Raw genomic sequence first — 26,247 nt, 5'->3', positions numbered from 1 at the left:
CCATTTGTGTTTAACGTTCTCTGAAATGAAATAATAAGATTCACACTCCATCGACCAGGACGACCACCGGGACCTCCACGGTGATGATGAAGCCTGCACATGGTCGAGCTCGATGGAACAACAGTGCCTCAGTGTGGTGCAGCTGAGTTGGGCCACTCCAGTGCATCAGGAACTCTACATGCTGCTGTCCTTTGTCTCATCATCTTAACTACTGTTGTCCTTTGTCTCATCATCTTAACTACTACAGTAGTAGGAGTATTTTATATGCTGTTCATTTCTTGGCCACCCAGCATGTTTGCTAATCATCCATCTGCCTCATGTTATATGATCCCTACCTAGTAACTTCATTATATGCAGACTTGTGGTGTTGGTTCAGTTTAGTCAAATTAATATATATACTGCTATGCTACAACTACTACTACTGTCTGCATTTAATCCTGATTAGTAGCTTCATCAATAAGTGGCAAACAAAACAATGTTGATTTTCATCTTATCTCTGTGACAACCAATGGAGTTGAATTGCAGCATGCATGTCAAAGCTGGGTTCAATTCTTGGGCAATATATGGTAGTTTCCACTCTTCATGCCCAAGATTAGTATGCTACAGCTCTCCCTCCTCACTCCATACATCCAGGTACTAGTTACCCAACGAGCAGCCCTGCACCTCGCTGGATCACGCCCAAACCCCGCTCATCTTGCTGCTTGTGGCAGGGAATACTCTCTGTTGAGTATTTTGAGGAATGAATATCTGTTAAGTATGGAGTTAGGATTATCTAATAAAATTTCTGCTATATATATATATATATGCATGAAACTGAGATTGCTAGCATCATTTACACAAGATACACCCTTTGAATTGAATTGATTGATTCAGTTTCGTATATTCTTCACCTAGCCTTCTATCATGCTTGTAACTAGTGCTCTGCTCATGTTGTTAGACATGATTTTCACTTCCTGCCATCCCAGCCTTCTATCATGCTTACAAGATTTTTCTTTGCACGGCAGTAGCACCAGTACCTTGCTGCTATTGGGAACGGAAGGGAGCTGTCCCATGCACTGAATCTGGGGAGAAAATCACCTTCGGCATGTACACCATCACCTTGGGCATGCTTGTGGCGCTGCTGCTCGGCCTCAACATGTCCTGGAGTGCCATTAGCACCGCCCTCACGCTCATCTTCCTCGACTTCAAGGACGCTCGCCCCTGCCTCGAGAAGGTAATTGTCTGTCCATCCATCTGCAGTTAACTAAGTTGTGCCCCATTGATGTCCTACTAATGTTAATTGTTACTACCATGGTGCTGATGCTGTTCAGAATATGATATGTGCCTTAATTCTAAGATCTGGTCTCTCTTAAGAGACACTTCTAGCTTTTCTGACTCAAAGTTGTTAACTTGGTACTGCATGAGTTTTACTACTGCTAACACAGAGAGTATTTACTACTGCCAACACAGAGATTTTGTATGCATGCTACATGATGAGTGCTTTCTTTGTAATATTTCACCTTCGTATGCATAGGTTTATTCAGTTTGAATTCTGTATGACATGAAATAGATATTTACAGTGTTTTTCTCAACTTGTTTTCACTGTCACTCGATATATACTTGCTTGTACTTGAAGCTGTGGGTTAATGTTGGTGGTTTTGTTCTACTTGGATGCATTGGTACCCATCATCGAGCGAACGGATGCAACAGCAGCAAGAAGCTCATGGCTGTGTGCATCTAAAGCACACCATGGACACCATCCACTTCCTCATCAATGCTAACTCAATCCAGATCATCGTCGACACTATCATCCACAGGTATCTTCCTTGGTTCCCTTTATTCTCTCCTGCCTTTGTGATGTTAGTATGCGTGTGCTGACGAGTATTGTTAGATCTTGTCAGTTTAATGTATGGTCGTGATAGTAGAATGGTATTTTGTTTTAGGCGCAATGTGTTGTAGTGCAGTTTTTTGCACAACCTGCATATGTGCCATGCATATTCATATTGTGTCTCTGTTTCTTATATGAACTACTATCTCATTTTAACTAGCTCGGCAACAAAAAGCATGGTACTAGCTGAATGTTGAATGGTCTGTTCTTGAATGGTCTGTTCATAATATATTTGCCCCAGTTTTTCTCATTCTTTTCTGATTCATGTAACAGGATGACAGAGGAAGCCATGTTGTTGTTTTGTTTGGTCTCAGCCCTGACTATCGCCGTCGAGCGAGTCCGGCGTGTTGTTCATCTGACTATGGTTCCAGCCCTGACTACCGAAGTTTTTTATCCTGTTGAAGTTGCATAGAAATATGAGAGAGTCCAGCGAGTCCAGGAGCTTCTGAAGTAGTACTATATTACACTTGTAGAGCTTGTAAAGTATTGTATTATACATGGCCCTTTGTAATGGCACAGATAGAGCTTGTATTATGTGATCTGGTTGCTCTTGTTTAAGTATTATGTGTGTTTTTTGTCTCTGCGAATCTAAATATTGCTTGAAATATGAAGAATATGAGTCTGATAGATGGGACCCACTTACCTGACAAATGGAAACCTGTTATCAGAACCTAACAATTGGGACCCATCTGACTAGTGGACCCATTTAATAAAAAAAGAAATGAATTTTTTTAGCCAAAATGGCCGCGGCCCAACAATAAAAAAGGCTGCCATATTGGGCTTGGACCATGATCCCGACCAAAAATTGATGGAAAAAATATAAAAAAGGCCGAATTGTTGGGCTCGGCTAATCTACAACACCAAATTGGACCGGGCTGAATCTTGTCAGTGACCTTTCCAATTGGTCGCAATTTTGCCACGTCAGATTGCTGTTGGAAATATGCCCTAGAGGCAATAATAAATTAGTTATTATTATATTTCCTTGTTCATGATAATCGTTTATTATCCATGCTAGAATTGTATTGATAGGAAACTCAGATACATGTGTGGATACATAGACAACACCATGTCCCTAGTAAGCCTCTAGTTGACTAGCTCGTTGATCAATAGATGGTTACGGTTTCCTGACCATGGACATTAGATGTCATTGATAACGGGATCACATCATTAGGAGAATGATGTGATGGACAAGACCCAATCCTAAGCATAGCACAAGATCGTGTAGTTCGCATGCTAAAGCTTTTCTAATGTCAAGTATCATTTCCTTAGACCATGAGATTGTGCAACTCCCGGATACCGTAGGAGTGCTTTGGGTGTGCCAAACGTCACAACGTAACTGGGTGGCTATAAAGGTACACTACGGGTATCTCCGAAAGTGTCTGTTGGGTTGGCACGAATCGAGACTGGGATTTGTCACTCCGTGTAAACGGAGAGGTATCTCTGGGCCCACTCGGTAGGACATCATCATAATGTGCACAATGTGATCAAGGAGTTTATCACGGGATGATGTGTTACGGAACGAGTAAAGAGACTTGCCGGTAACGAGATTGAACAAGGTATCGGGATACCGACGATCGAATCTCGGGCAAGTATCGTACCGCTAGACAAAGGGAATTGTATACGGGATTGATTAAGTCCTTGACATCGTGGTTCATCCGATGAGATCATCGTGGAACATGTGGGATCCAACATGGGTATCCAGATCCCGCTGTTGGTTATTGACCGAAGAGTCATCTCGGTCATGTCTGCATGTCTCCCGAACCTGTAGGGTCTACACACTTAAGGTCCGGTGACGCTAGGGTTATAGAGATATTAGTATGCGGTAACCCGAAAGTTGTTCGGAGTCCCAGATGAGATCCCGGACGTCACGAGGAGTTCCGGAATGGTCCGGCGGTAAAGAATTATATATAGGAAGTGCTATTTCGGCCATCGGGACAAGTTTCGGGGTCACCGGTATTGTATCGGGACCACCGGAAGGGTCCCGGGGGTCCACCGGGTGGGGCCACCTGCCCCGGGGGGCCACATGGGCTGTAGGGGGTGCGCCTTGGCCTATATGGGCCAAGGTCACCAGCCCCAAGAGGCCCATGCGCCAAGAGAAGAGGAAAAGGAAGAGTCCTAAAGGGGGAAGGCACCTCCGAGGTGCCTTGGGAAGGAGGGACTCCTCCCTGGCCGCACCCTTCCTTGGAGGAAGGGCCAAGGCTGCGCCCCCCCTCTCCCTTGGCCCTATATATAGTGGGGGGGGGGGAAGGGAGGGCAGCACCAATCTGAGCCCTGGCGCCTCCCTCTCCCTCCTCCCGCAGCGCTTGGCGAAGCCCTGTTGGAATCCCGCTACTTCCACCACCATGCCGTCGTGCTGCTGGATCTCCATCAACCTTTCCTCCCCCCTTGCTGGATCAAGAAGGAGGAGACGTCGCTGCTCCGTACGTGTGTTGAACGCGGAGGTGCCGTCCGTTCGGCGCTAGGATCATCGGTGATTTGGATCACGACGAGTACGACTCCATCAACCCCGTTCTCTTGAACGCTTCCGCGCACGATCTACAAGGGTATGTAGATCCACTCCTCCCTCGTTGCTAGATGACTCCATAGATAGATCTTGGTGACACGTAGGAAAATTTTGAATTTATGCTACGTTCCCCAACAGTGGCCACGTCGGATCCGACGTGGCCTGGGCAGAGAGCCAGTGACCAAAACAGAAGGTCATGGGTTCAACGACCTTCTATTTTGGTCGTAAACGTCTACGACCTTCTCTGCGTTAATTTCAGTTTACGACCGCCAGCTTTTGTTTGTTTTTGGTTAAAAAAAGTCGCAAATGAAAAAAAATGACCTGTCAGAGACCAATACTGAGGGTCACAAGTTGACATATTTCTTGTAGTGTTCAGCCGCCGGAACAAGCTCCGTCACCAACACCTCCACGTGGTCACTCACCCACGCTTCCACATCGCCAGCAACCACATTGGGCATCGGCTCCAGCAGGGCCCTGAAGTTGGAGCGCGGCTCAAGGCGAAGTAGATTCCTGAAGATGCGCGTGACCGCGTGCCGGAGAGCGTAGTGACTTTGCTCCTCGACAAGCTGCCGCGCCGTCGTGACCTGGCCCTCAAGACGATCAACCACTTCGTTGAAGAACTTGAGGTAGTAGGCGTCATCAGCCGTCAGGGAATCGTCGACCCCTGAACCAAGGAGCTCACGCAAGGCTCCGTTGATCCTGTTCCCCAGGGTTGTGAGCATCTCCGAGCGGACCCTTCGCATCCCTTGAGCATGGGCGGCTTCAGCAGGGCTCAGGGCTGCGGAGGCAGAGATGTCCTCCACCCGCTGGTAAAAGCGGGACAACTCCGCCCTCGCGGCGGCGCGGGCCTTCTCGGACGCTTGTTCGCGGCGCTCGGCCGCCGCGCAAGCCTCCTTCGACGCCCGTGCGCGATGTTCAGAGGCGGAGCGAGCCGTCTCCGACGCCTGCAGACGACGCTTGGAGCCCGCCAACTGCTCCTCAAGGGCGGCGATCTTCTTCTTTAGCTCGTTGCCTTTCTCGACGAAGCGAGTATCATGGAGCTCCAGCTTCCCGCGATAGTCTTCCTGTAAAACCTGGATCTCCAGGGCGGCCTTGGCCTCTCGACCGTCCAGCTCGACCTCGGCCACGTCTACTTGGCGCTCCATCGTCTCTAGGCGCTCGCGCTCCATGCCCAGCTCCATCGCTTCGAGAGTCAGCGCCTCCTCCTGCGCCAAGAGGCCAACGGGGCCGTCACCAGCCGTGGCCACGACAAGGGCGTCCATCTGAGCTCGCACTTGGCGCTCGAGGGCCGCGTTCGAGGCTTCGAGCTTGCGTTCACGATCCTCGGCCGCCACCCGGCGGCGATCGGCGTCTCGGGCTTCCTCCAAAGCACGGTCTCGCGCTTCGTAAGCGGCGGCCAGGGACGCCTCCGCTTTCTCCAAGACGGCCTCATGCTGCTGCCGGCTCAGGTTGACAGCAGTCTTCAGCTTCCGCCACTCCTCCGAGAGGCACATGTCCTCAGCTCCAACGTGTTTGTCCACCTCGGCGACCTCATCGCCGAGGCGCCTCAAGACATCCGACGCCTCCCGCAGCAGGCCCTGGTGGACCACGCTCCAACGCTGTGCAGGACCCAGAAAATGACTGGGCCCATCTACAACATCCGGGCCGTCCAGAGGAGGTTCTTCCACGCCCTCAGCACGGGCCCGGGGGCTTGCCTCAGGAGCAGAGGGCGCCTACAACGAGAAGGGAAGACGCAGGCCAGGCAGGCGGGTAGCATCTGGGGTCGCCCCGAGGGCCTGCTGGTCCACAATGAAGACAAGTCCCAGGGGGCCAGAGGCAGCCCTGCCCCAGGGGCACTCGGGGGCTGGGAGCGCGGTCCACAAACGAAAGTCCCGGCACAAGCTCCGCCGAGGGCTTGGCGTGATCCGAAGGGCGGGCACTGTCAGAGATATCTACGGGCCCTGCAGAACGGCCCCGAGGTGGGCTCGCGGTCGCCGTGGAGGGGGCCCTGACGAGCAAGGAATCAGGAAGGCCTCACCAAAAGGGCTCAAGAAAACTAAGAGCACATACCTGCTCAGCATCGCCCGCTTCGTCCTCTTCAGAGCCCTGGGGGCTGGGCCACACCTACTCCGCATCTTCCGCCTCCTGCTTAGCTCCGCGAGGGACAACAGGGGGCTGCGAGGAGTTGACGCGTCCTGTGCGGGGGCATGATCGTGATGAGTGTCGGCGACCCCCTTGGCGATGCTGGTCGCGGCTTCGGGGGCTGGGCAGCCCCCGTCATCGGTGTCCCCCGCAACCTCGAAGACCGGCTGACGCCCTTCGCCCGCATCTACCTTGGAGGCAGGACGCTGGGCCTCCCCTTCAGCAACCTCGGGGGACATCGCGTCCCCGCTGTCTCCTACCTCTGGTACCGGTCGTGCCCCCACACCTTCAGCTTCCCGTGCTGGGGACACCCGCGCCTCACCTGCCCGGTCAGGGGACGGCACGGACCGGGCATCAGGAGCGCCACCGGGCGCACTTGTCGCCAGGAGAAATGACGGGCTCGTGAGCCCTGGCACCACCTCCAGAGGGTTGTCGCGAGGTCCGGAGACGTCCTCCGGTAGCAGCCCCCACGCGTCGAAGCGGGGCATCTTCTTAGCATAAGCCTTCCCGGACACGGGAGCCAGGCACAAAGGAGTCGCGTAGGCGGAGCACACCCCGGGCACTCCTCCAATGAGCAACAGCAACATTTTACGAAGCGTCTCGGGAGGAAGCGGTTTCCGTTGCAGGCACATCGGGTCCCCCCACTTGGAGAGGGTCCACATCAGCCGAGAGTGACGCTGGAGCGGGGCGATGCGCACGGCGAGGAAGTCCCTCACCACCATCCCCAGGGTCAGCCTGCTCTCCCTCAGGCTGGCCAGGCGGCGCCAGACTCGCTGCCCGTGGGTCCGAGAGGGCCTCGTGCCCCCATCCCGAGCTCGGCTCCGCAAGCGCGAGGAAGCTCAAGCAGAGGGATATGTGTAGTAGCATCGACATACACCCATTGTCGACGGAACCCCGCCGTGGCCGGGCGGAGCGTGAAGTCAATCCCAGAGGCTGCGGTTGCCTCTACCGCGCACAGCGACACACATCCCGAGCGCTGCCCCCCATCAACCAAATAGAGGGCGAAGAAGTGGCGAAGCAAGGCCACGGATGGGGGAATGCCAATGAAGACTTCGCACAGGAACGCGAAGCCGGAGAGGAGGATGATGGACCTCGGATCCAGATGCAACGCCAAGACCTGGTAGTGCGTGAGCACCGCATTGAAGAACTCGGAAAAAGGAGGGACAAGACCAGCGAAGATGGCATGGAGATGAAGCTGCATGTCGGTGGCGTTCATCACCATCACCAGCCGGGAGGCAGGCCAGGCCTTGGTTGGTCCCCACTCGTTGGATTCATCAGCCAGGGCTTGGCGGACCTTGTCCATGCCCTCTTGGTTCACCACCGAGGAGCTGCCCAGCGCCGGCTCGTGGCCCGGCGGTGGCGGCGGCGCAGCCGCACCGATTACTCTCTTCCTTGCCCGGCGCATGGCGGCGAGGGCAGGAGGCAAAGGAAGCAAGGAGAAGAAGAAGGCGATGGGGAGGAAGAAAGACGGGGACGGCGGCGAAGGAGCCGCTTATCGTCTGCGCAATGGTCAAATCACACGATTGCCAAGGCTGCGTGGGAAGTGGGGGCGCCACGTCCAATCCAACTGTCAAGCGCCAGCCTGGCCCGCGGTCTTTGGGGCCCGCGGTGCTTCATCCTCGACTAGGCTTCGCCCAGAAGCCAAATCCGCACGCGCCTTGGGCCCGGGGGCTACTGTCGGCGTACTGGGAACCAGGGTACCCAGACTTGCATGTCTGCGGCCCACGTCGCATTCCTAGCACGGCCCGGTAAGGCCCGGCTGATCGACCAGCTGCTCAAGACCCTCGCGAGGGGGGCCAGCCCTAGCAAGGAGAACGACCAAGACCTCCTCAGGGAGCGGCCTCACCTAGACTGCTCCAGAGGGGTGACCAAGACCTCTCCCGAGAGTGGCCTCAGCTAGGCTGCTTCGGGAGGGCGGAGATCTCAAGGTAAGGGCTGCCTCAGGAGGAGGTAGTGACGCAAGCCATGAAGAACCGTGCCAGCGGGCGCCAGCGCGCGCAGTTTCCATATCGGTGCAAAGGAGACCGCACAGGCGCAGGTTCCCGAGGGGCGAGACAAAGGTTTCCCCTTTGGCGCAACAAGACCGAAGACCGCAAGGACGGCAGGAAGGATGTCATCGTCGAGCCCACCACCGCGTCACCGCCTGCCCTCTTTGCAGGCGAAGACCACCTTTTGTCAGGATAGGAGCGTCCTTGTGTTCCCGCTCAAATGGCCGTTGTGGGATTCCCTTCCCGCCTAAACATTTCAGGGGAAGAGGACCCTGGCCGTCTATATAAGTAGCTAGGGTTCCTAGCATAGGAGGGGAGAGGACCAACCCATTAGCACTTAGCAAAGCAAAGGAGCAAGAACACCAACCTCCTCATCCTTCTTGGGCTCGCCTCCTGAGCTCAAGAAACCACTGTACTTGTTCATACTCGTGCCCTCGCGAAGCCAATCCACCAAAGCAGGAAGTATGGTTTTACACCTCAAGGTGGCCTGAACCTGGGTAAACTCTTGTGTATTCTACTTGTTTGTTTGCTTGCTTGCATCCCATTCCCATCACCAGGAGAAGAGCGTGGAGCTAGGTAGACGTGTAGTGGGAGAGATCTTCGTCGCGCCCCTGTGTTCGAATCTTAAGGGTTTTGCGGAGCCCGAAATCCGACAAAGGTGGCAGCACAAGGAACATCTAAACACTGCTTAAAGGATCAATCAGCCGATGCTCAAGCATGACACCAAGAACATTGTTACGAGAACAACTAGGAGGAAGAGACTATCACTACTAGGGAAAAGCCTAGTAGCAGCGCGACTTTTAGGTATAGCAGTAGCGCGGTGTCCCGCGCTACTGATACAGCGCTACAGCTAACCTGTAGCAGCAGCGCGTGTCTGCCCGCGCTACTGCTATACAAGCGTAGCAGCAGTGAGCAATATGGAAGCGCGCTACTGCTAATAGCTCTAGCGCTCTTTATTAGACCGCGCTACTGCTAGTGGCACGCTGCGGCAAACTTTTCTCCACTCGCTACTGTTAATTTTATTTTATTTTTGTTTTTTTCTGCATATTTGTTTTGTATTTGAACAGGCTTTATACTAGAACCTTTAGCATATCATACACATACAAATGTAACCATAGCATCAAATCATGTCATCATCATAATCATCATCCAACACAAAGTGGTCTCACGTCATCATCTCGAAAATAGGGATACAGATCTCGATTACTTGCAACTACATCCTCATCCTTCTGAACAATGATATACGCAAAAAGAGCTATCACTATGAGTGAGATCGGAACTATGCAATACATGAGTTCGTATCCCTCTCTCGCATTACCGTGAACCTAAACTAACTACTGGCTGTCGCTCGGAAACCGAAAACCGGTACACCTGGGGCCTGACACTCCGGCCACTCGTCGTATACTCCTAGCGTTGCACTTCTTCGTCATCGATGATCTATGCACCTGCATTGTCACATGAGTTGATGATATGCAACATACATAGTTGAGCAACAAAAATAGACAGACTTGGCAAAAATAGAAGCAACATATCATAAGCATAAATAACAAAGTTCATCGTACCCAAAATGCCCTAACCAGAGTGATCTTCGCTAGTTGAGGAGGACGGTTTAATTACATCACAAACAAAGTTTCATCGTGCATAACTCAAAGTTTCGTCATTCAGAAAGTATCGACAATCACTCCAACATGTCGTTCCATCCAACCAAGTCAGGGAGATAGTCCCCGAGCTTAATGAAAGGCTTCAGGTCGAGACGCTGAGCGGCTACTTGTGTTCGGACTTCTTCCCGCGACATTTGCCCATCCTCGTAGAACATACCTGTTTTGTCGAGGGCCTCCTTCACGATGACTTGGGAAAATTCATGCTGGATGTGATAGAACTCGGCTCGAAGTCGGTGATCCGGGATATCTCCTACGTTCTTTGCCCGTTACTGAAAACACGCTATAGCTAAGTTAGCTATAGCGCGTTTAACTAAATGCGCTACTGCTATCCTTTTCTTTTTTTTTCTTTTTCATTTATTTTTCTTTACATTTTATGTTTTCCTTTCTCCTTGTTCTATTTCTTTCATTTTCATTTACTTTTTTATTTGCTTTTCATTTTATTTTATATTCGTTTGCAGTAGTGTGTTTACACGTAAACGCGCTGCTATAGCAATATTAGCGGTAGCGCTGTTTCTATAAGACCGCTACTACTATGTGTAGCCTATCGGCTTAGTAGTGGGAAATTTAGTACTAGCGCTTTTACCTCTAGACGCGCTACTGCTATATATGTATCTGTAGCGCTGTTATCCTGCACGCGCTACTGCTATGTAGCACTAGCGCGCTTTTTTAACAAGCACTACTGCTATTCTGTGTATTAAGTTTTCCCTAGTAGTGTATCCACAAGAAGCAAGTTCACCAAAATCCACAAGAACAAGCTTGGGGGGATACTATGTAAGAAGTACAAGAGGAGAAGCTAGAAGGCAAGAATATCATATGTTCTTATTAGAAGTTAAAGGGTACAGGGAAAGAGGAGATATAATAGGATCAAGAAAAGAGAGCTTAAGACCAAAAGGCACTTTTGTTGCGTAGGAAATACATGAAGGAGAATTTATGGCTCAGTAAATAGGCTGATCTTGGGGACCATCACTCATTCGAATGGTGGGCGTCATACCAAAACCCTTTCCGGAGGCCGGCTTTGATGGGGGACCGAGAGAAACCATGTCACTTTCAAGCATCATGCCCACCTCCGACATCACCGGCCGGTCCACCGGGTTCTCCTGGACGCACAGGAGCCCAACCTGGATGCACCTCATCACATCGCTCTCTGAGAAGCTGTTGTCCATGCTTTGGTCCATCCTCTCCAACACCGTTCCGGACGTCCAATGCTCCCATATCTGGACGTATGCAGGATTAATTTGCAGTTAAACCATAATCCAAGCTGCACTGTGGTAGTACTTCTTGAGATATCGCCTAGCAATGGAGCATACCATGGTCAAGAGATCGTCAGATTGCGTGGTGTCATTGTTCTTCCTCCCCGTCACGATCTCTAGAACCATGACCCCGAAGCTGAACACATCCGATTTCACAGAGTACTTCCCGCGCATCATGTACTCCGGTGCCATGTATCCGCTGAAACAACGTCAGTAGTCATGAATTGATAATTACCCTCAATTTTCCGACATTAGTCGCCCTTCAGCTATAAAAGAAATGAACACTTGTAGTACTGTACTTACTATGTGCCGATGACACGGTTGGTGATGCCCTGCGTCTGGCCTCGCTCGAAGAGCCTGGCGAGGCCAAAGTCCGATATCTTGGGGTTCATGTCGACATCGAGAAGGACGTTGCTGGCTTTGAGATCACGATGGACTACTTTGAGCTGGGAGTCCTCATGGAGGTATTGCAGGCCTCGGGCGATCCCGCGTATGATCCTTAGCCTCTGTCCCCAGTCAAGCTGCTCTCGTTTCTTCTCAACGTCTGATGTTCGCTCAGATTGTTTAGAAAGTGTGTGTATCTGGGTTGCAATTCTTTGTTTCTGATCGATCAAAACATTACCTATGAATAGGATCTGGTCGAGGCTCCTGTTGGGGACAAACTCATAGACGAGTAGCCGCTCCTGCTGCTCCAGGCAGACGCCCACAAGCCTGACAAGATTCTTATGCTTGAGCTTTGCGACCAGGGCGAGCTCGTTCATCAGCTCATCCACTCCTTGCGTGGAGCCCTTGGACAGCCTCTTCACCGCGATCTCTTCGCCGTCTGGAAGAGTACCCTACGCGCACCAAATTGGGCCAAACGTAAGTTGTGCTGTTCTGCTGCATGTAAAACATATTTTTTGACAACTGTACCGTAGGGGCGTAGGGGAAGCCCCTACGGTGTGATTATGGTTTGCAGTTTCTTCAACCATGTACACTGCGCCAAACCCGCCTTCGCCGAGCTTGTTGTTCTCCGCAAAGTCTCCGGTCGCGGCTCGCAGAGTTGAAATGTCCATCAGCATCGAGTCTACACTCTCGCTGTCCTCGGTCTCCCTGGAGTAACGGCTGGGGTCTGCTGAACGAAAACACTATCAGTTTGCATATTTAAGTGAAAAATTTATCGTGTTCATTGGAGAGGAGACGATATATATACATGGTTGCTTCACTTGTACCGCTGGCCGTTGCCTCCTCCTCCAGATGAAGAAGATAGCGATAAGGTTTGCGGCTGCTAGAGCAGCCAGCCCAATTATAAGAACCATGCCAGGAACGCTGTATTTTCTCCCTGTGAATGTAACCAATCCAATGCATGTAAAAATAAATTTGACCTCAGCGCATTGCAATAAAACTGAACAATGTAACACAGGGTATTTAACTCGACCAGAGGGCAACAAAATTTAGAATATTCGAACTCATTCATGGCTTATCGAATCTCCTTGCCCGTTTTTCAAATTGTCGAAGTTACACCCTTATTATATTATTAGGTAGGTATCAAACTGTCCAAGTTCCTTGGAGCCTGTATCCAAAAACAGCATTTTGAAGATTCAAAACAATCTGAAAAAACTACATAGATGTACTATGTAATATTCTACTGTACCAACGTGCAAAATCTCAACCAGAAATATTTTACATTTTAGGCTACACGAAAATGACAAAATCTGACATTTTTTTGTCATATCTGTGTAGCCCCAAATATAATGTATTTCGAGCTAAGACTTTAAACGATCTGAGATTGTTTTAAGATATTTTTTTAAAATGTTATTTTCAAATTAAAAAAATGAAAAACTTTTCGCGGCTGGCGTCGGGATTGACCTTCCCCATGTGCTAGGAGAGGATATCGGGGGCCTCTCGTCCCGGCGAGATCCGGGAGGCGTGCAGGGCAGCGGGGCGACACGGCGGAGCGCGGCAAGCCGGCGGCGCCCACTCGGCCAGATCTGAGCCCCTTTGGGCCCCATCTGGGTCGGGGCAGGCCAGCTGGTTTGGGCATGGCGACGGAGCTCCATGGAAGGGAAGGTGGTGAGCTGGCTGGTGCAGGGTGGTGGCCACGCTGGCGGCGGGGGCTTTGCAGGCCCGACGGGGCCAGGTGTGTCCCTGATGCCGTGTCTGGTCGGCTACCGCGGCGGCGGTGGAGGATGCTCCCTCCCGCTTGGCCTGGCGCTGCCGCCCCCGATTCCAGCTGCGCTAGCCTTTTCCGTCTTGCAGACCTTGCAATGGTGGGAGTTGGGAGAAGTCCCTGCCGGCTCATTCGGCACCACCACGGTGACGCCTGTGGGTGCTGTCGTTTCTTCCTGAAGGGCGTCGGGTGTACCCCCTCCCCACTTCCTCCGCGCACAGGGGGTAACCCTAGGACCAGTCCGGGCAGCAGCAGCGTCGTTGCCGCTTTCCTTCTTGATGGTGTTGCTTGGTACGCGGAGCTTCAGAGTGCTATGTGCGTGGTTTGACAACTCCGGATGGCCCAACTTTGCGGGTCATATTATAGTTTCATTGATTTGTCGTTGTTGGTATTTGTTTCTCTTTATTTTCTCTCTCTTTTCTTTTGGGCATGGTTCTGTTGCAGCCCCAGCATTCTTGTTGGTTGTATCGTGTGGTTGCTATATTAATATAGCAGGTTGCAAGCCTGTTTCGAGGACGCCTCTTTCATTTCGGGTATGGTTCCTACACTCTATTTCTTTCCATTCTTTTTTTAACCTTTTATTACTTAGTCCTAATTTCGTGTTCTATCATAGTTGCCATTTAGTTTTGCGGCAACTAAATTTTGTTCCTTTTGGTTAAATTAGTGGTCTACCTATAGTCATGACTAGTTTTATTGGTACTAAAATTTTGTACCACATAGCTAGTCCTTTTTGTACACGTGATTTACTCCAGGCTATTGTTTTTGTTCCACTCGGTCTAAACCTTTTGTTCCGCGTAGATGTGATTTCCGTTCCTCATGCGCTAATATTCTTGTCGCAACCACAATCGTGATTTTGTTTGATTTTGGTCTACATATTTGTTGCTCATGCGAACAAGATTTGCTCATCGGATGCTAAAAGTTTATTTGTCTTAGATGTTATTTTATTTTTCTCGGTGTCATAAGTCCTTTGTCCCAACAGTAGTGATTTTTTCCCATTTGGTCTACATATTTGTTTGTACTTGTGCAAGCGAGATTTGTTCCCTGGTTTCAAAAGATCAGTTCCTCAATAATGTGATTTCTATTTCTGAAGCGGTTTAGTTTTTAGTCACAATTATAGTCGTGATTTTGATACAGAAGATCTGTTCCTCATAGATTTTTTTTTGAGAAATCTCGCCACTTTATTGAATAATGTTCATAGGTACAAGGTTCCTCGTAGATGGGCTAGTTTTGTACTCGTACTAGTCATGAGGCTTTTCCACGCCTGTCAACTTTGGGAAGCTCGGTTTTGAGATAGGAGGCTTGGGCATGGCTGCTGGGCACGGGCATTCTAAAGTATTGGGCCTAGAGGTCATTCCGACTCGAGAGAAATCAAATCGATGCCCGTTTCTACTGTACTACTGTTCGCTCGATCTATACGATTGCGAACGTGTCACAGTTACCGCACAAAGGTTTATAAAAGACGCTTTGACTCACCTTCTCCGACCGCCGCGAGCGGCGTCACAGCACTGGGCACCAGAGCCGGCGCGGGCGCCGGTGCTGGCGTGAGCGGCGGTGTCGGTGCTGGCGCCGGAGCTCCAGAATCGGCCTCTACGCGCACCGTCACCGGGCCATCAAGGAACGGCCTGCTCTCGTACCGGATGCCGCACCTGATCCCAAGAACCCTCGCCCCGACGCTGTACAGCGGCCTCCCCATCGCCTGGATCGTGCTGACGAGGCAATCCCGGCACCGCGCCCGCGTGAGGTCCGGCGTGCACTGCGCCCAGCTGTACATCTCGGGGAACTCCTGGTCCAATGAGACCACTCCGGACGCGTACGGCCGTGACCCGGAGGAGTTGTACGCGGCGTAGTCCGCCGTGGCGTTCAGCAGCGCCGCCACGACGCGGTCGAACCGGGCCGGCTCATCCGTGGCGTTAGCGCTGTAGGGTAGGTAGAACGCTGAGCTGAACGCGGTATCGTCGGAGGCGCTCAGCTGGAGGTTGGAGTAGTGGAGGAAGCAGGTGTCGTAGTACATGGTGGCCTCCTTGCTGTAGGCGCACGCGCTGGGAAGGTCCTGGAACCCTTGCGCGAGGCAGCCGGAGCAGGAGGTGGCGTTGGCGTCCCCGCGGCAAAGCGCGAGGGCCCACACCTGGCCGGCGTGCGCCGTGGCGTAGAGGCCCGGGGACGTGGAGGCGTTCCTGGGCAGAGTGGCGGCCATGGAGTTGATGCTCGCGAGGTACGTGCTGTCGTTGGCCGCGAAGCTGCCCGTGCTGCCGCAGACCGGCCACGGGTATCCAGCGGCTCGGGGCGCAACAACGAGTAGGGCGACGATGGCCACGAACATGACGGCCATGCCCGTCTCTCTGTGTGTGTGGGTCGATATGATGGTATGGGTGGAATGAAGACGAAGGTGCATGGGAGGCAGATTTTGTAGATTGGACTAACTAGCTAGCTAGCTAGCGTTTGACCCGTCTGACACGGCAAGTGCCTGTATATGACTGACGACACGACTCATTCTTTTGTCACTCGGAACTAGACCCGTTTGTTAATTTCATTTCCTCCAGTGGCCAAGTGTGAACCCAGCCAATAGAAAAACAAATATTTTCTCTATTGCGCTAGAGAATAGTATTTTCAAGTTTCAAAACTTTTCTAAAAAAAATCCGTTTGTTAATTTCACTTCCTCCGGTGGGTACGCGGCGCTGGCCCGGGGCGGCATGGCGGGTGGTGCGCGCCGGCGGCCTTCCTGGCCGGCGGGTGGCTCTGCCTGGCTGCCTCGGCTCGGTCTTCGTGGGCGGGGTGGCTGGTGTTGGGGGATCTGCCTTGCCGGGCCGCTGGGGTCTCGGTTGGGGCAGGAAGGCGGGGCGCGCCTTGCTGTGTTGTCGCAATGTGGCTTCTGCGGTTCTGCAGGTGGTGAGGGGTGGCGGTGGCAACCTCCTTCTCCTGGATGTGTGCCGGCGGCAAGTACGGATCTAGGGTTCATGCCCGGGCGGGCCAAGTATGAGCCTGGGCCGGATCGAAGCTTGTGCTTCGGGTAGTAGCATAGTTTTAAATGGCCGGCTATAGCCCCGCTATATAGCCTTGCTATAGCCTTTGCAGCAGGGTGCCGCTAAATGGTCTCATGTATAAACAGCCCGCTATAGCCTGCTATAGCCCGCTATAGCTGATTTTAAGGTCCGCCGCTATTTCACATAGCCCGCTATAGCTGATTTTAAGGTCCGCCGCTATTTCACATAGCCCGCTATTTAAAACATTGGGTAGTAGAGGTCGGGCTTGGCCCGGGATGTGCTCGTGGGAGGTGCTTGTGCTCTCCTTGCAGGTATGGTGCTCCGTAGTGGTGGTCATGCTATCGTTGCGTTGATACACGGATCGGCGCCTGTGACCACGGACATGGCGTCGTGTGAGCTCGCCTGACCAAGGGATCAAGGTTGGCTTGCATGCGGCCGTCAGCGGTCTCTTAGTTGCGTAATTTTTTTCTAAACACAGTATAAACACAAGCATTCATATATACGCTATAACTGATTTGTACACTACGGTAGTTCTCCCTTGGCCACAAGAGAAACGGGACGGAGGGAGTAACTATGCGGGCCTGCCGTTGTGGACGAGTCAAAGTTGATCGGTCATCTACGAAACAGACCAGTGAGCGTGAGGGTAACGACTTAAATTCGGACGTACGTGGAAAAAAAATTAGCCGGGATGCTATCACCAGTCACCGGTCTCCAGATGCTGCTATCGCGGTAGTGCAGTGCACCACGGGCAACGACCAACGACTTACATTTTCGATTTCAACGGCGACCGATCGTCTATTGGTGTCTAGCAAAGTAGTAGCAAGCTAGGGATCTAGGGTTCATGCTCGGGCGGGCCAGGTATGGGCCCATGGCAGATCGAAGCTTGTGCTTTGGGTAGAAGAGGTGGGGCTTGGCCCACGATGTGCTCGTGCTCTCCTCGTGGATATGGTGCTCTGTAGTGGTGGTCGTATTATCATTGCGTCGGTTCGCGGATCGGTGCCGGTGACCACGGACATGGCGTCGTGTGAGCTCGCCTGGCGAAGTGATTAGGGCTTGCTCGCAGGCAGCCGCCGACAGTCTTGGAGTTGTGTCCCCCCTTGTCCACCGGGCATGGGCTAGAGATGTTGATGTGGGTACCTCCTACGGTGGAGGCGCCTACCCAGACTCAGGGACTAATATCGGGATAGGAGTGGATGGACTGCCGTCGCTCTTCCTACCGTGGTTGTGTGCGTTGTGATGTGAACGTCGTACGGTACCTCGTGGCAGGCATGCCGGGATGGCGGTCCCAGATGGCGATCCACATCGTTGCTCTTTGGTGGGCATCATTGCAGTGTTCGTGGCTCTCCTCTCGGGTTGTGTGGGCAGCGGGAGGTGTTGCAGTAGGTAGCTCGGGCATGCCTTCTCTCTCGACGGGGCGGCACCCTGATCCGGACCTAGGGATCTGACATCGTCGTGCTTTTCCTAGTAGCCTCATGGTGGCGCAAGTGAGTTGCCATGCGAAAGCTCCATGCCTTGGCACCTGTGACAGCAGTACCCGTCGGTGCCTCGTTCTTCTTGAAGACGTCGTTGTGGTTCTTCTTTCCGTGTCAGGGCTTCGGGTGAAGACCTCTGTCTGCGTGGACACGGCAATGCGACGCTTTGCGCCGTTCTCCCTCGCGGGGGCGTTGCCGTGGAGCTTAGGTATATTAGGTCGCAGCGTGCGGTGTTTAGTTCTTCCGGTGCTCGTTGTTGGTAGCGTAGCCGCATGCGTAATGCGTGTGCCGATTATCTCAGAATCGGCTTTGTAAGTGGGTTACCTCATCATTTTGTATTATTTGACCGTGTACTTCTTCGGATGTTACTTTATTTATAATATATATATATATATATATAAAGCTGAGCCAAAGGCTACTTGTAGATTGGCCAATGTCCATTGTAGTTAGTCCGAAATTCCTTCCACACTACTGTTTCGGTTTTTGTTGTCGCGAGTTGTATAATTTTTTTTTAAACACAGTACAGAAGCAAGCGTTCATATATATGCTATAACTGATTTATACTATGGGCCTGTCGTGGACGAGTCAAAGTTGATCGGTCGTCTACGAAACAGACTAGTGCGCGTGAGGGTTACGACTAACGAGTAACAGACTTAAATTCGGACGTACGTGGGAAAAAATGGCCGGGCTGCTATCACCAGTCACCGGTCTCCAGATGCTGCTATCGCGGTAGTGCGTGCACCACGGGCAACGACCAACGACTTACATTTTCGATTTCAATGGCGACCGATCGTCCATTGGTATCTACTCCTACTAGCAAAGTAGTAGCAAGCTAAGGATGGCAAACTAAAGCTACTAGTACAAATTAAAGCTACGTACCCTCCGACCTCGCCTTCCACGTTCCACACCATGGCTGGCCGTCTCCTCCTGTTCGTGGCGGTTGTAGCCCTGGCGCTGCTTGCCTCGCCGCGCGGCGCCGTAGGAGTATACCCGTGGATAAATTGCCGCGACAACGGCATCCTGGCGGACAGCGGTTACAAGGCGAGCCTCAAGCTCCTCGCCGCCACCATGCCGAAGAACGCCTCCATGTCCCCGGGTCTCTTCGCCACCGCGCAGGCCGGCGTCGCCCCGGAGCAGGTCTGGGCTCTCGCGCTCTGCCGCGGCGACGCCACCGCGTCCTACTGCTCCAGCTGCCTCACCCAGGCATTCCAGGACCTCAACACCTCGTGCGACAAAAAGGCTGCCACCATCTACTTCGACTCCTGCTTGCTTACCTACACCAACATCCACTTCCGCGCCGCCGACGACATCATCCACAGCCCGTATTTCACAATCCGCAACAATGCTAACGCCACGGCAGAGCCGGCGCGGTTCCAGCGCGTCGTGGCGGCGCTCATGAACGCCACCGCCAGCAGCGCTGCCTTCAACTCCTCCACGCGCCTCTACGCGTCTGGGCAGGCCTACTTTGACAAGGAGCTTCCCGAGGTGTACAGCTGGGCGCAGTGCACGCCGGACTTGTCGCGGGACCGCTGCTGGAGCTGCCTCGCCCGAGTCATGAGGGTGTTACCCACCTTATTCACAGACGCCATCGGAGCCAGGGTTCTCGGGATCAGGTGTAGCATCAGGTATGAAACCCAGCCCTTCTTCAATGGCTCTGCCACGGTACGGCTGTCGTCGGCAACATCAGCCACAGGGCCGGCGCCGAACGTGGTGCCTAATAATGTGGCGGCGATTGCGCAAGGTGAGTATAAGCGTACTACTAACATCAATTAATTTGAAGCCTTATGTTTTACAACATGCATGGAACAATTGGAAATGAAGTTGATTCACTAATTACAGTGTTAACTCACAATATCTTTGATTCTTGTTATTGTTTACATTCTTTAATTATACCAGCATCCGCATAGCCTAATAATTCTCACGTCTACATATCGCCTAAGTATACGTACACTGAAATATGTCATGCATGCAAAATGTACGAAACTAAATGTAGACCAACTTTTTTATTTTTCAAACCAAATGTCATATCTATTACTATTATTATTGTTATTATTACTCCCTCTGTCTTAAATTAGTTAACTAAGATTTTTCTAGATAGACATTAAAACACATCTAGATACTCACTCCGTCCACGAATATGTGTACATCTAGTTTTTGTCTTCAGTCAAAGTTTTAAAACTTTGACCAATTTTCTAGGGAAAAGTACAAGCATTTATGGCACTAAATTAGTATCATTAGATCCGTTTTGAAATGTACTTTGATAATATACCAATTTGGTGCCATATATGTTACTACTATTTTCTATAAAGTTGGTCAAAATTTTAAAACTTTGACTCAGAACAAAAGTTAGATGTACACTTATTCACGGACGGAGGGAATACATGCGTATACCTAAAAAAAACCGAGTCAACTAATTTGGAATGGAGGTATTACTAACTGGAGGCTCCATGCGAGGCTGCATGTTCTTCCACGTCGTCACAATTGTTTGGACGGTTATATTTTAATTTTAAAACTATGATTAAATAAGAGGAATTAAAGTTCACACACGTAGTAAAGCCTAGGCTGTATTGTATATTATCCATCTAAGAAATGTTGCGTTTTGTTTTCTTCTGAGTTCTTTTACTCAACATGATCTATGTTTTGTTTACTTCAAGCTTGTCGACTAATCTGAGACATTGGCATTTTTGTTTCTGTTGCACTGGCAAATTCACAGGAAGAAAGTACAGAGTTCCTATCATGGTTCCTATAATTCTATTGCCTCTCATAGCAGCCATAAGCCTGGTCGCCTACTTCATTTTCTTGAGGAGGCAAGGGCCACTGACAGCAGAAAAGCAGCCATGTATGTCACACCGATTCCACAGTTTAGAGCGTGAAAAACTTGTCAAAAGAAATCGCTACAATTAATTCCGTATACACTTATTGTCATAGTGACATATTGCCATATTGGTATATACACAGACAGTGGCTATTCCGCTGAAGCCCATGATATTGAGAGTGTAGACTCGATGATGATCGACATTTCAACACTACGAGCCGCGACCTGCGATTTTGCGGAGAGCAACAAGCTCGGGGAAGGCGGATTTGGTGCGGTGTACAAGGTACCGATCGAGCAACCGACGGATAAGCAGTTCTGCGTTAGAAAAATTGGACTTTATGCATAGATGTTCTGGTTCGGTTTGCAGGGCACACTCCCAGACGGCGAGGAAATAGCAGTGAAGAGGATGTCCAATAGCTCAACACAAGGAGTGGAGGAGCTGAAGAATGAGCTGGCTTTGGTTGCGAAGCTCAGTCACAAGAATCTTGTCAGGCTCATTGGTGTTTGCCTGGAGCAGCAGGAGAGGCTGCTAGTGTACGAGTTTGTTCCTAACCGGAGCCTCGACCTCATCCTCTTTGGTACGTACTAGTAGCTGAACTCGATTTTTCCTTGAATTAATTAATTCTCCTGCAAATTAAGGCAGATATATTTGATCTGATGATCTCTCTGCTAAAATAGCCCAAGATGCCGCGAAGCGTGAGCAGCTTGATTGGACGAAGAGGTACAAGATCATAGACGGAATCGCTCGAGGCCTACAATACCTCCATGAAGACTCCCGGCTCAAAGTAGTCCATCGTGATCTGAAAGCAAGCAACATCCTGCTTGACATGGAAACGAGCCCCAAGATCTCAGACTTCGGCCTCGCCAAGATCTTCGGGCGTGACCAGACACAAGGCGTCACCAGCCGCGTCGTCGGCACACAGTCAGTGCAATACGGTTTGGTATCGTGGTGATCAGCTATTGCAACCATGATTATAATTAGTTGCGCTGATGCATGTTTCAGTGGATACATGGCGCCAGAGTACATGATGCGCGGGAACTACTCGGTGAAATCGGACGCATTCAGCTTTGGGGTTATGGTCCTGGAGATCGTGACAGGGAGGAAGAACACCGACGACGGCTCCCGGCAATCTGAAGATCTCTTGACCAAGGTATGCAACATTCGCTTGTTGTATTTTTTCCAAGAGGAGAGCAATGCTCTCCGTATGTATATTCAAATTAAACTGTGCATGCAGGTGTGGGAGCATTGGACGACCGGCACAGTGATGAAGGTGGTAGACCCGTGCATGAACGGCAGCTTCTCGGAGAAAGAGGTGCTCAAGTGTGTTCACATAGGGCTTCTCTGCGTGCAGGGCAATCCTGTGGACCGGCCGACGATGTCGGCGGTGGTCATCATGCTTGGCAGCGAGACATTCACTCTCCATGCGCTGTCCAAGCCAAGGAGGAACGGTGCAGGTGCCGACTAGTACAATGCATCGATCATCTCAGTTTTAGTATACAGTATATACAACAATTGGCCAGGACCGGCACCACCTTTTCTGGTCAGGAGTTTGCCAGTATCTCCTTTCAATATTGCCCGCGTGCAGAAAATTATGAACTTGCAAAAAGCTAGCCCGTATGTCTCCTTCCTCGGTTTGGATGGATGACTCCAGATTACCATTGTACCTCTTTTATGTAATGATGATGCTACTGTTATTGAAATTTTATAAAGAGATGCATTGTGAACTGTGATAATGTGGTACATATATACTCATAGACTTCGAAAATGCCAGCGAAAAACTGGTTCGATATCTTTACAAAACCATATTCCCACAAAATTGGTTTTTGCAAATTCCCACTTAATAAAATCAAAAAGCGACAAGAAATAAAGAAGAAGAACAGCAACAAATCCAACCAATATCACAGGGCAACAAATCAAAGTAGCGGTACCACATGGCTCACAAATTCCCTACCTCTAATCCGATGAAGGAATCACAGTGCGTGAGCTTAGAGCTTGGGAAAGAAAAGGAGAATAGCATTAGTCACTAGTATAGAATAAGATGTCATTGACATGCGCTTAAACCTCTGCTGTGACCGGTTATGCGCCCATCTGAGCGTGCTAGGCTGAAATGATGTTGTCTTTACGGAAAAACGCCTAAACCCCAGTTGTGACCGTTTATGCGCTTGTCAGAGCATATTAGTCAGAAATGATGTTTTCATCGCAGACGGGCTCGAAACTGGTCAGAGGTAGCGTCCACCTCCGACGGGATTTTAGGAGGCACGGGTGAGCACAATGGCCTGGTAGGGGCTGTTTTGGACAGACCGGAGAGGACATCCCTGACACACTTATTATGTATGACAGTATGGTCAAATAGTCCCGTCAGAAGGAGTTTGGTTATTCAAGGGTGACTCTCCTAGACAATTAATGCCCATTTGTATGTCACTTCGACCGGGTCGGAATCAGCCCCAGATTTTGTCAGCTGGTGTGGAAAAAAAAGCCTGTACTACAAGGTGTCAGAATCAAAGGTACTTGGCTTGTCTATCGTTCTCCACCACCCGCCAAATTTCAGATTTTGGCCGCTCGTATGGAAAAAAAAAGAGACGTGGACATGACAGGTAGGGAGCAATGCCAAAGAGCTAGACAAAATTATGTGCCTGTACGAGTAGTAGAGTACATGCCAAATACCAGCAAAATGACTTGTCTCGGAATCTTTCACTCAGCCAGTCGACAGTCTGTCTGCATGCCTAGTAGACAATAAATGTCACTTCGACCAGGTCAGAATCAGCCCCGGATTTTGTCAGCTCATGTGGAAAAAATCTACACAAATTGATGTACGTGTCGTCTTCCCCCAATGCCCAGCTAAGCGTCAGTCAACCCAGTCAACCTTCAATGCTGCATGCCCTGGACAATTAATGTCCAGTTGTATAACTAGTAGAAAAAGGGTCTTCAGTCCCGGTTCATAAGGGCCTTTAGTCCCGGTTCTGGAACCGGGACTAAAATGTCGGTACTAATGCCTCTCCCTTTAGTCCCGGTTTAATCCAGAACCGGAACTAAAGGGCGCGGCCACGTGGAGCTCCACCTTTAGTCCCAATTTTATGATTTTTTTTTGAATTTTTTTTTGAAATTGTTTTTTGAATTTTTTTATTTTCAAATTTCTGAATTATTTTAATCTCTAGTCTGTAATCACCACCCCTCATCACTTCTCAATTTATCCTCTAATCACCCCTCATCATTCCAAATCATCTAACTTCCCGAACGGTCAGCCATCCTCCCACTCCCCCCAGCCTGAGCACGCTTAACTTCCGGGTTCTATTCTCCCTCGCTCCAAGTCTGCACTTGTTGTTTTCCTGACAATACTAAGATGTCAATCCTATTAACCTTCAGGAATTTTGCTTGAGCATGAAGTGACACATTTCATAGTTTTATTTTGAAACTATTGTTTTAAAAAACAATAATTATTTAGTAACACTAATATTTCTTGAATAATTAGTTTGACCATTGTTTGACCACAGTTTGACCAGATTTGACCAAAATTGAAATAACTGAAATAATTATTTAGTAACACTAATATTCTAGATTAATTAGTTTGACCATTGTTTGACCACAGTTTGCCCACTGTTTGAATTTTTTTTGATTTTTTTCACTCTAGATCTTAAAAGCCCCGTAACTATTTTTCTATTAGGTTTTTGAGTATTTTGAAAATGTTTAACGGGGTACCCCTGGTTAAATTCGGATGTAACTTTTCGAGTAGATGATTTTTCATATAAAAAACTTTTTCATCCGAGTTAGTATGCAAAAGTTATGCCCATTTTTACAAATTTCAGAGAGATTTTGCAAATAAAGTCAAAATTCACATTTGCAAATTTTCCCAACAACTAGACCACATATCACATGGGAAACTTCTTTTCTATTATTTTTTTGACATTTCCATCATTTTCTTTTATTTTTTTTAAAACTGAAAAGGCGATCCACGGGGGGAGGGGGGGGTAGAGTTTGAAAATGGGACCTTTAGTACCGGTTCGTGACACGAACCGGGACTAAAGGTCTCATCCCCATTAGTCCCGGTTCGTGCCTCAAACCGGGACTAAAGGTCTAATCTTTAGTCCCGGTTCAAGCCACCAACCGGGACCAATGGTGGTGGGCCAGGAGCGAGGCCCATTGGTCCCGGTTCATCCCACCAACCGGGACCAAAAGGTCCAGATGAACCGGGACCAATGGCCCACGTGGCCCGGCCGGCCCCCTGGGCTCACGAACCGGGACCAATTCCCCCATTGTTCCCGGTTCTAGACTAAACCAGGACTAATGGGGTTACCCGGCTTGGACCAAAGCCCCCTTTTCTACTAGTATATGTCGCTTCACCTAGGGCAACTAGGTCCAGAATTGGCCACTGCAACTGTGCAACGTACAGTATGCTTTGTGTGACATGGACTTTAGAGCAACTCTAGCAGATTCCGTAAAAATTTATACCGTAAATACGTTTTAAGGTACACTCTAAAACGTTTTTGCGATATTTTTTTTCGCGAAAAACTTCCATTCTATTCATCTTCAATCATAGCAGTACAATGAACACAAAAAATAATAAAGATTACATCCAGGTCCGTAGAACATGTAGTGACGACTACAAGCACTGAAGCGAGCCGAAGACGCGCCACTGTCATCGCTCCTCCCTCGCCGGAGTCGGGCACAACTTGTTGTAGTAGAAGTCAGGAAGTCGTCGTGCTAAGGCCCCATAGGACCAGCGCACCAGAACAACAACAGCCGCCGATGAAGGATAACATAGAACGAAAAGATCCAATCCGAAGACGCACGAACATAGACGAAAAACAATCAGATCCGAGCAAATCCAACGAGGATAGATCCGCCGGGGACACACCTCCACTCGCCCACCAACGATGCTAGACGCACCACCGGAACGGGGGCTAGGCGGAGAGACCTTTATTCCATCTTCAGGGAGCCGCCATGGTCTCGTCTTCCTGAGCAGGACACAAACCCTAACAAATCTGAAAGGAACGACTAACAACGGAGCCCTCTCACCGGGCCTTGCCAGGATCCACCTCGCCTCCATGGCCATAGGGCCATCGGAGATGAGGCAGATCTGCGGCGGAGCCGGCGAGAGGCACAAACCCTAACTTTTTTGGTGGAGGAGGAGAAGGACGCGGTTGCGTTCTTTGGGAAGAAGAGGGGTGCCTCTCTGTGTTTTTGCGATATTTCAAGACCTTGGACAGAACAGATGCATAACAAACCTACGGTAAAAAGGAATCTGAAGGAAATATGCCCTAGAGGCAATAATAAAGTTATTATTTATTTCCTTATATCATGATAAATGTTTATTATTCATGCTAGAATTGTATTAACCGGAAACATAATACTTGTGTGAATACATAGACAAACAGAGTGTCACTAGTATGCCTCTACTTGACTAGCTCGTTGATCAAAGATGGTTATGTTTCCTAGCCATTG

The 26,247-nt window shown here is 50.2% G+C and overlaps 3 protein-coding genes across 8 annotated transcripts; 2 read left to right on the top strand and 1 right to left on the bottom strand.

Annotated features, from left to right (window-relative positions):
• Positions 1-1,084: 1,084 nt before the first annotated feature.
• LOC125524884 (silicon efflux transporter LSI3-like) lies at positions 1,085-1,791 on the top strand. The gene is made up of 2 exons (XM_087532251.1): positions 1,085-1,213; positions 1,616-1,791. Exons 1-2 carry the CDS (start codon positions 1,085-1,087, stop codon positions 1,718-1,720), a joined length of 234 nt encoding a protein of 77 aa, XP_087388377.1. The 3' UTR covers positions 1,721-1,791.
• Positions 1,792-10,939: 9,148 nt separating this feature from the next.
• On the bottom strand, positions 10,940-15,968 carry LOC125525066 (cysteine-rich receptor-like protein kinase 10). Of its 6 annotated transcripts, none has more exons than XM_048690076.2 (7): positions 15,013-15,966; positions 12,583-12,711; positions 12,329-12,504; positions 12,013-12,226; positions 11,694-11,934; positions 11,448-11,589; positions 10,940-11,354 (listed from the first exon to the last, which is right to left on the bottom strand). In XM_048690076.2, exons 1-7 carry the CDS (start codon positions 15,929-15,931, stop codon positions 11,076-11,078), a joined length of 2,100 nt encoding a protein of 699 aa, XP_048546033.1. In that variant the 5' UTR covers positions 15,932-15,966; the 3' UTR covers positions 10,940-11,075. The 6 variants fall into 6 exon arrangements, with proteins under 6 accessions (XP_048546033.1, XP_048546035.1, XP_048546034.1 ...); XM_048690078.2 differs by having other exon boundaries at positions 12,359-12,504; positions 15,013-15,965; XM_048690077.2 differs by having other exon boundaries at positions 12,329-12,501; positions 15,013-15,965.
• A 2,816-nt stretch (positions 15,969-18,784) lies between these two features.
• LOC125525316 (cysteine-rich receptor-like protein kinase 6) lies at positions 18,785-22,541 on the top strand. Its single transcript, XM_048690315.2, has 7 exons — positions 18,785-19,733; positions 20,706-20,831; positions 20,951-21,090; positions 21,175-21,385; positions 21,486-21,729; positions 21,811-21,958; positions 22,043-22,541. The coding sequence occupies exons 1-7, from the start codon at positions 18,902-18,904 to the stop codon at positions 22,271-22,273; spliced, it is 1,932 nt and encodes a 643-aa protein (XP_048546272.1). The 5' UTR covers positions 18,785-18,901; the 3' UTR covers positions 22,274-22,541.
• Positions 22,542-26,247: the final 3,706 nt, after the last annotated feature.

This window comes from Triticum urartu, chromosome 7A, assembly GCF_056163025.1.
Source record: "Triticum urartu cultivar PI428250 chromosome 7A, HENAU_Tu73, whole genome shotgun sequence".
Taxonomy (NCBI): Eukaryota; Viridiplantae; Streptophyta; class Magnoliopsida; order Poales; family Poaceae; genus Triticum; species Triticum urartu.
This window is presented reverse-complemented; position numbering and strand designations above follow the sequence as displayed.

Excerpts from the sequence above, each read along its gene's own strand:
- LOC125524884 (XM_087532251.1), top strand. The coding sequence starts at position 1,085 with ATGTACACCATCACCTTGGGCATGCTTGTGGCGCTGCTGCTCGGCCTC. Across the intron at positions 1,214-1,615 it reads CTCGCCCCTGCCTCGAGAAG|CTGTGGGTTAATGTTGGTGG; the intron begins GTAATTGTCTGT and ends TTGTACTTGAAG.
- LOC125525066 (XM_087534541.1), bottom strand. The coding sequence starts at position 15,931 with ATGCACCTTCGTCTTCATTCCACCCATACCATCATATCGACCCACACA. Across the intron at positions 12,505-12,582 it reads GGTACAAGTGAAGCAACCAT|CAGACCCCAGCCGTTACTCC; the intron begins GTATATATATCG and ends GTTTTCGTTCAG. Across the intron at positions 11,355-11,447 it reads CTGACGATCTCTTGACCATG|ATATGGGAGCATTGGACGTC; the intron begins GTATGCTCCATT and ends GCATACGTCCAG.
- LOC125525316 (XM_048690315.2), top strand. The coding sequence starts at position 18,902 with ATGGCTGGCCGTCTCCTCCTGTTCGTGGCGGTTGTAGCCCTGGCGCTG. Across the intron at positions 21,091-21,174 it reads GATTTGGTGCGGTGTACAAG|GGCACACTCCCAGACGGCGA; the intron begins GTACCGATCGAG and ends TTCGGTTTGCAG. Across the intron at positions 21,730-21,810 it reads AGCCGCGTCGTCGGCACACA|TGGATACATGGCGCCAGAGT; the intron begins GTCAGTGCAATA and ends TGCATGTTTCAG.